The sequence below is a fragment of the Lathyrus oleraceus genome, chromosome 3, assembly GCF_024323335.1.
Source record: "Lathyrus oleraceus cultivar Zhongwan6 chromosome 3, CAAS_Psat_ZW6_1.0, whole genome shotgun sequence".
Lineage (NCBI taxonomy): Eukaryota > Viridiplantae > Streptophyta > Magnoliopsida > Fabales > Fabaceae > Lathyrus > Lathyrus oleraceus.
Window position 1 is genome coordinate 237,554,639 of NC_066581.1, and position 9,097 is coordinate 237,563,735.

A 9,097-nucleotide genomic window follows, 5' to 3' on the forward strand; every position below is an offset into this window, starting at 1 on the left:
TAATCATGAGATCACATTAAACATAAGGACACTATTCTTAAAGTATCTATAGTCGAGCTTTATTGTGAAGTGGGATAACATTAAAGCATTAAGACTATTATGTATATAGACTGATGATCACATCTCATGGATCATGGATAAGGAGTTATCAAGTCTTAAACATAGGTATGAATATTAAGAGTAATATTTATACTGGATTGACCCGCTATGAGAATACTATATAGAATATTATGCAAAGTGTCATAAGTTATTCTCATGGTGATAATGGTGTATACCACCCTTCGAACTGAAACCACTATGGACCCTAGATGTAGAGCCGAGTGCCTTATTGCTGATCAAACATTGTCCGTAACTGGATGACCATAAAGACAGTTGATGGGTACTCCACGATGCATGCTAAGGGACATGAGTGACCTAGATGAAATTTGCCCATCCTGCGTTACAAGATAAATGTATATGGGTCCAATATTGAACTGGACAAGGATGACACGGTCTATGTCTTGTGTTCAATATAGACATAAGGGAAAAAGGGTAATTGTACACATAAGTATTATCACAAAAGGATTTGTCAGATCACATGACATTTTCGTGTCTTGGGTAGCAGTGATGTGTTGTTAGATACCGCTCACTATTTATTATGTTAAATACAAGATTTAATATAATTGTCAATGTCACAAAAACCTACAGGGTCACACACAAAAGGACGGACTAATGAGAGATAGAGTAACTAAGGAATACCGTAATATACGGTGAACTTAAGTGAACTATAGAACATTGTAAGGTACGGTGTACTTAAGTAGAATACGAAATATGGTAAGGTACCACGTGCTTTAAGTGATTTTGGCATATTATAAGATATGGGCCACATACATTTGAGTGGGCTTTTTAGCTTGCAGCCCACACAAGTGGTTCTATAAATAAAGCCCTTGTGTATAAGCATTTGTGCAGTTGCAATTTCGTTTCTCTCTCTCTCTCTCTCTCTCTCTCTCTCTCACTTAAAGCCTTCATTCGTAGCATCTAGCACTGAGATTGAAGGAATCCGTTCGTGTGGACTGAGTAGAGGCGTTGTCATCGTTCAGCGTTCGTGATTGCTCCGTAGATCTACATCAAAGGTTACAATCACCACAATAGGTAACGATTATATCACTGATCATGCCCATTCGTAAGGATCACTAAAGGAGAAATTTTAAATTCCGCTGCATTGTGGATCGCTCTTCTCCTTCACTAATACCTTCCCCTTGCGTAATCGACTCCCGGACCCGAATATGGTTGCGATGACCATTATTATATTTTCAAAGGTTTTATCGATATTTTCCTATTCCTTCATTGGGATAAATAAAGTTCGGTGGCGACTTTATTCGAACTATTTTTTCCGCGACTGTTGCGAGGAATCGTATTTTTCGAGATGCGACAAATGGAGACTCTGCTGGGGATTATGCTCCAAGCAAGAGAGAGTCAAGCCTAACTTAGTATTGCGATGAATGATAGCTTTGTTGACTTTATTTCTTCTATCTTTTTTTCTTTATCTCATTGTATTATTTCTATTTGTAATTGGTTGTTGCTTCTTATTTTGCTATTGGGTCTCTCTGATTATTGGTACTTTGTGAGATAGGATCTCTACCCTAGTCTAAGAAAAACCATAAGATTAATTTAGTGCTTGTGTAGTAGAAGCCCACAAGGAGCCTTCCTTGTTGGGACGATACAAAAACCCTGTTTGGAGTAGATTCTCTTGAGATATTATTGTTTGACGAGCCTTCGTCACAACGGTGGTGTTTTCAAGTTGGATCAGTGACTCTAGGGACCTTTTAAATTGTTCCATCTCTGGTGGTTATGTAGTATTAACCTACAAGACTTTAGACTTGCGGGGTTAATACGAAAGCCCCAATCAGATGAGATCCCTTAGACGTATTACTATCTTACAGTAATATTTCTAACCTCGATCTATGACTCTGAGAACCTGGTTAGAACCTTGGACTCGAGGGTTGTGAAGTAGAATCTCCAAGGAGCCTTACTTGTTGGGATGATACGAAGACCTCATCTAGACGAGACCATCTGAGGTTATTACTGTCCGACGAGCCTTCGTCACGGTAGTGACGTTCTCAAGAAGGATCCATGACTCTGGGAACATACCAACTGTAGAGCCTACCTATGGGGTTCCGTTAATTAGAGATACTAGTTACTTACCTGTTATTCTGACCAACCTGTGAACTTACTTATTCCTATGATCCTGAACATTGCATCACATTTCATGCATCCTCATTCCATTAGCATGCATATCATTTTCCAAATACAAAAAAAACTCATCTCGTCCTCTTGTCCATTACCAGCAGGCTGACTTCCCGACACTCGTACTAAACCTTTGAGAGCTACTAAAAAACAAGGGAGCTCTTAGAACATAATCAAGTTGAGCTGAGAAAGGATATGAACGACAGAAAAGGCAAAGTAGACCAAATGTTTGAAGCTAGGCTAGCCTAGTCAAAGAACAATTTTCAACACGGTGTCACAAAGAATGTTGGTTCCTCATTAGGCTTTACTGTAATTACCAACCCAATGTATGACCCTCTGCCTGACTATAATCCTCCACAAGTGAATATTCCTACTCAATCCCAGTTGATGCCATTGACCAATTCTGATGTTGAAAGGCTTCATGCTCTTGAGGAGAGAGTCCGAGCAATGGATATGAATGACAATCTTAGGCACAATATGTGCTTAGTACTAGGCCTAGTAATCCCCCCGAAATTCAAAGTACCTAACTTCGAGAAGTACAAAGGGGATAACTGTCCAAGGAACCATTTGGTGATGTTCTTCCAAAAAATGGCATCACATACTCACGATGACAAACTGATGATTCACTATTTTCATGACATTTTGATCGGAGCATCGTTGAGCTGGTATATGAAATTGAAAATAATCCATATTCAGTCATGGGAAGACTTGGCCAAAGCTTTTTTGAAGCAGTACAACTACAACTTGGACATGGCTCCAGACCGAAGGCAGCTGCAAAGCTTATCTCAAAAGAGCAATGAATCTTCCAAATGCTATGCACAACAGTGGAAAGAATTGGCAGCCCAAGTGCAAGCACCACTCCTGTATAAAGAATTGGTTGACTTGTTTGTGGATACCTTGCAGAGTCCTTACTTTGAAAGGATGGTAGGCAATGCGTTATCAGACTTCGCCCACTTAGTGACAATTGGAGAACGCATCGAGAGTGCCCTACAAAGCGGAAGAATCTAAGGCGTCTCGAGCAGCCAAGCTAGCGAGACAGAAACCTTCAACAATTCCAAAAAGGAAGAAAAGGATGAAACCAATGCAGTCATAATAAATGTTGAGTATTCGTATTGTGCACCAGCAAGACCTTATGATCCCTTATCTTTTCAGCGGTCCCCGATTACATCACCACACTATCCTTATGGGCAACCAGCAACGCCTAGAGCACCATTCAAGCAACCATGGACTGCTCCTCATACAAATCAAAGATCTCGTGGTCAAGGATATCAGAATCAACATCTGAACTAGCATAGGCCTCAAAATAATCTGGAAAGAAGGAATGCTCCTCTTGATGCAATCCCTATGTCATACAGTCAACTTCTACCATATCTGATTCAAAGCTCGCTGGTGGAGCCCAAGTCTCTCAGGCCATTGCTAGAACCATACCCACCTGGGTATGATCCCGATGTACAATATGGATACCATGCTGGATCAATAGGGAACTCGACTGAAGACTGTAACACTTTCAAAGCTAAGGTTCCATAATTAATTGATAAACATTATTAAACGCTACTTGTGTTTAAACATTGTTGTTTTTAATGGTAATATTAATGAAGTAATCATACATGTTTCAAATCAATTATCTCGCCTTCGCTCATTTTTCTTCTCTTATATAAAAAAACAAAAAACACATCCATGTTTCTCCCACTTTAATTTCTTTATTATAACTGTTGTTTTAGTAAAATTGGAGGGAGGATGACGAAAACAAAATACCCATAATTGCTGATTGTATGCTTTCGGATAAAATCCTACTGATGATGTATAAGCATTGTTTCAAATCCCAAACACTAGAGAGATAAGGAGTTAATCCCTAGTCAACCACTTTGAGCCTAGAAGTAGGTGTTTCTTTCGGATATATAAACCCTTATGTTTAACCCGGGGTAGGGTAGTGTTAAGTTAACTGACTTCACATTTGAATTACAAGGGGATACATCCCAACTGGAGATCAACTACATGATATTCTTCGCAAACATCCTGAAGTGTCGAAGGAACCGTGCAAAATCCAAAGGTTCTTCAATGACCAATGACTTGGCAGTCACAATTTTTCAAACAAAAAGAGCCCGCTAAGTCGAACACCCGATAAGGCGACTTAGGCAAAAAACTGGGGCAATCCCGATGGACTAAAGCTTCAAAAAGTGGTCCAGGCAAAAGTTAGGTATCAAGACAAAAATCAAAAGAGGTAACGAAAACCCTCAATAAAACAAAACAAGATTCAGTGACCACCGTACCAAAATCAAAGGGTCACCAACATCCATAAAACGAAATAAGGTGACTGCCATTTCAAGAGACCTTGAATCACCATCTTTGTCTTTACACCTTCAAAACTCTCTTAAAAGACGAATATGTATGTTGAATTAACTGAGCTTAGGACTGGAGATCATCACGAAGAAGGGGTGGGTTAAAATAAACTTTGAGCCTTATATCCTTTTGTTCAAAAACCATGAACCAAGCCACGTTACAACCCTTAAAAGACCTGTAGTAGTAAATTTGTGATCATCAAGCTATAGGTAAGCTAGACGTCAACAAAACTAGAGTCGCCACCGCGCTTTTATTGTTTCCAAGGGAAAAGGGAAAAGTACGAACAAAACCCAAAAAAGATAAGAAGTTTTCAAATCAAAACTAATAAAATGCCATATATTTCATGTAAGGGGGTTGGTTACACAAAGGGAAGGTGTTAGCACCCAAAGTGTCCTAGGTACTCCTAGGGAGCCCTTTCTTGTGTGCATATGTGTTTTTGTATAAATGATGTTTGCAAATAAAAAGAGTGTGGGGATGAGAAAAGAATTCATTAATTATATTTTTATGTTTGACAAGACCTTTGGACTTGTGCCTACGTACCAACATAAAAATGAGGGATCAAAACCTCGTAGTTTGTGGTATCAATTTCAAAGTGAGTACATTGCTTTTAACAAAAAATTAAGTTTAAAAGGCACAAGGGCCTAAAAATGGTTTGAATGAGTGTTAGTTCTTTTTGGCTTTTGAAATTTTAAGTCAAGTATAGTTAAGTTTATTCACAAGTTTGATTAAGAAAATGAGTTTGAAAATGCAATGACATAAGGCCAAAGTTTCTAATTTACAATATGGTCGAGGTTTAGAAATCAACAAACACAAGCAAAGAAAATTTTAAAAGGAGGGAGAGATTTGAAATTAAATAAGTGAGGATTGTAAGAACAAAAATAGTTCTACAATAGATTCCATGATTTTGATGATAACAAAGGATGAAACCAAAAGTGGCACCCTAACGAAAAGTTTCTAAGTGTGCAGGGTTCTAAAGAAAGAAGAAATAAATCTGATGATGTCATCAGATGCAAAACAAGATCAGATGCAAAATCTCAAGTATCAGAAGCATCTAAAGTGAAATCTCGTTTCAAGAAGCTCTGACTCTGGACAAAACTACAAAATATCAGAAGCATCTGAACATGAAGTAAAGTCTAGAAGCTCTGACTCTGAACAAATGCCTTCTGCAAAGTCTGAAGTTATCAAGCGTCATCTGAACTTTCAAGAGATAACATCAGAAGCCAATTTCTCCAGATACACAAAGACTCTAAATCAGAATTGTTAATCATGATGAAGTAACGTTTAAGCCAAGTTAAAGTTCTGCAAATGGATTTCCTCAATTAAAAAGAGACGTTAATCTCCACTTCCAAGAGAAAAGATACTAATTGTGGTAAGTAGTCACTTCTAAGTGAAAAAGTCTACTGCAGAAGCTATTAATGGAATGGCGTAACTACATCTCAATATCCAACAGACTCAACGCTACTTCAACTCTACTTCAACTCCTATAAATAGAGAAGAAATCTCATTCAGTAAATACGAAGAAATCACTAGCCAAAACTATACTGAAATTATATCACGCTCAAACATCTTTGTTCTTCAAAGATTTTCACTAAGCTGTTGCTTATCAAGTGAAAAATTTGTTCTTAAGTTTGTAATATTTGCTTTCTTAGAAGCACTCTAGATTACACATCTTGTATCTATTTTTATTTGATTTCCTCAAGTGACTTGTTGTAGTCTGTAGACTTGAGAGGACTAAGAGATTTTCTTTTCTCTTAGGGGTTGTTTGTAATCTTTCAAGATTAGTGGATTAAGTCCTTGTTGAAGGCGAAATCACCTTGGCCGGGTGGACTGGAGTAGCTTTGTGTTATAAGCGAACCAGTATAAAATCATTGTGTGATTTCATTTTGCAAAAGCGCTTATTTTTCAAACAATTCAAACCCCCCCTTTCTTGTTTTTCTCACCTTCAATTGGTATCAGAGCTCCGGCTCTGTTATTGATTTTCAAATCAAACACTTAACCGTGTAGAGAGATCCAGTGCGAGAAAAACAAATGGCCCACTCAAATGAGAAAGATTCTTACAATGCCAAGCCTCCTGTTTTTGATGGAGAAAAGTTTGATTACTGGAAAGATAGAATCGAAAGTTTCTTTCTTGGTTATGATGCTGACCTCTGGGACATTGTCACAGATGGATACAAACCTCCAACCTTAAATGGAGCTGAAGTTCCCAGAAGCAAAATGTCAGAAGATCAGAAACGTGAGTTCAAAAATCATCACAAGGCCAGAACAATACTTCTAAATGCCATATCATACAACGAATATGAGAAGATCACCAACAGAGAGACAGCCAAAGATATACTTGACTCTCTAAGGATGACCCATGAAGGAAACTCCCAAGTCAAGGAGACGAAGGCTCTGGCGTTGATCCAGAAATATGAAGCCTTCAAGATGGAAGATGACGAAGCTATAGAAGCTATGTTTTCCAGATTCCAAACTCTTATTGCAGGTCTTAAAGTGCTAGACAAGGGATACACAACTGCAGATCATGTTAAGAAGATTGTCAGAAGTCTGCCAAAGAAATGGAGACCTATGGTTACTGCTCTGAAGTTATCAAAGGATCTGAACAGTATCAGCCTTGAAGAACTTGTTAGTTCTCTCAGAAGCCATGAGATAGAACTAGAGGAGGATGAGCCTCAGAAAAGGAACAAGTCAGTGGCGCTGAAGTCCAGACCTGAAAGACGGAAGTCAGACAGAACCAAAGCTCTCCAGGCAGAAACTGCAGATACTGACGACTCTGAACCTGAAGACTCTGATGATGAAGAAGAACTGTCCTTACTAACCAAAAGAGTTAAGCAACTCTGGAAAAGAAGGAACAACAACAACTTCAGAAGATCAAGACCCAGAGGGGATAGATCAGAGTCAACTTCAAAAGGTAAACCTAATAAAGATATTACCTGTTTTGAATGTAAAGAAACAGGTCATTATAGAAATGAATGCCCCAAGCTGAAGAAAGATAACTCTAAGAAGGAAAGCTTCAAGAAAAATGCCTTCAGAACAAAGAAAGGATTAATGGCCACCTGGGACGATAGTGATTCAGGATCATCAGAATCTGACTCTGATGAACAAGCCAACGTAGCATTTATGGCTACCACATCCAGCAGCTCAGATGAAGAATCTGAAGAGGTATTCTCTGAACTTTCTAGATCTGACTTAGAATCATGTTTATCAGAAACTCTTACCTCTCTTCAGAAATTAAAACAAAAAGTTAAAAGCATTAAAAGTCTTCTTAAAGCAAAATCTGAAGAATGTAGTGAACTTGAGACAACAATTCTAGCACATGAAGATACAATCAAATCTTTAACGTTAGAAAGAGATGGAGCTAAAACAAAAAGCTTAAAATTAGAAGAAGTGTTGTCTCAAGCACCACAAACTTCAAATGAAATTATTTATAAGTATGAAGAAGCCTTTCAACAATTTCTGAAGAATGGGATAAATAGGAGTATTATGGCATCCATGATTTATGGAGTAGGTCAGAATAATAAAAGGGGAATTGGGTATGATTCTGATTCTGATAAAACTTCTACCAGTAACCAAATTAAATCACCTTTTTCATACCACTATACACACACACAAGAACACAAATTTAAAAATGCTAGAAGACCCAAAGTTGTAAGAAACTCTGGGAAAACTAATCTGAAAGGACCCAAGAGATTCTGGGTACCGAAAGATAAGATTATCTATGTTGCAGATATCCTATGCAGCAAAGTTCAGACACCAGTCATGGTACCTGGACTCTGGATGCTCGCGACATATGACGGGAAGAAAGTCTATGTTCCAAAGCCTGGAACTTAAAGACGCTGGCTTTGTAGGCTTCGGAGGAGATCAGAAAGGAAGGATCAGAGGCTCCGGAACTATTGGTAATGGTACTCTTCCCTCTATATCTGATGTTCTTTTTGTAGAAGGTTTAATGCATAACTTGTTATCCATAAGTCAATTAAGTGATAACGGTTATGACGTAATCTTTAATCAAAAAACGTGTAAAGCCATTAATCAGAACGATGGCTCTGTCCTTTTCACAGGCAAGAGGAAAAACAACATTTATAAAATAAATCTTTCTGATTTAAAAGATCAAAATGTTAAATGTTTAATGTCAGTTCACGAAGAGCAATGGGTATGGCATAGACGCTTAGGCCACATTAGCATGAGGAAACTTTCTCAGCTAACTAAACTTGAGTTAGTCAGAGGCTTACCTAAACTGAAGTTTTCTTCAGATGCTCTGTGTGAAGCTTGTCAGAAAGGAAAGTTTTCAAAAACATCTTTTAAAAAGAAAAATGTTGTTTCTACCTCCAAGCCTCTGGAGCTTCTTCACATTGACTTATTTGGTCCTGTGAAAACAGCATCAGTCAATGGAAAGAAGTATGGACTAGTAATCGTTGATGATTACAGCCGCTGGACATGGGTAAAATTCCTAAAGCACAAGAGTGAGTCTCACTCTGTATTCACCAGTTTCTGTTCTAAAGTGCAAAAAGAATTTGACTCTAAAATTATTAGAGTC

The 9,097-nt window shown here is 38.1% G+C and overlaps 1 protein-coding gene across 1 annotated transcript; it reads left to right on the plus strand.

The window, feature by feature from the left end:
• Positions 1–2,550: 2,550 nt before the first annotated feature.
• On the plus strand, positions 2,551–3,234 carry LOC127130632 (uncharacterized). Its single transcript, XM_051059603.1, has one exon. It carries the CDS (start codon positions 2,551–2,553, stop codon positions 3,232–3,234), a length of 684 nt encoding a protein of 227 aa, XP_050915560.1.
• Positions 3,235–9,097: the final 5,863 nt, after the last annotated feature.

Excerpts from the sequence above, each read along its gene's own strand:
- LOC127130632 (XM_051059603.1), top strand. The coding sequence starts at position 2,551 with ATGTATGACCCTCTGCCTGACTATAATCCTCCACAAGTGAATATTCCT.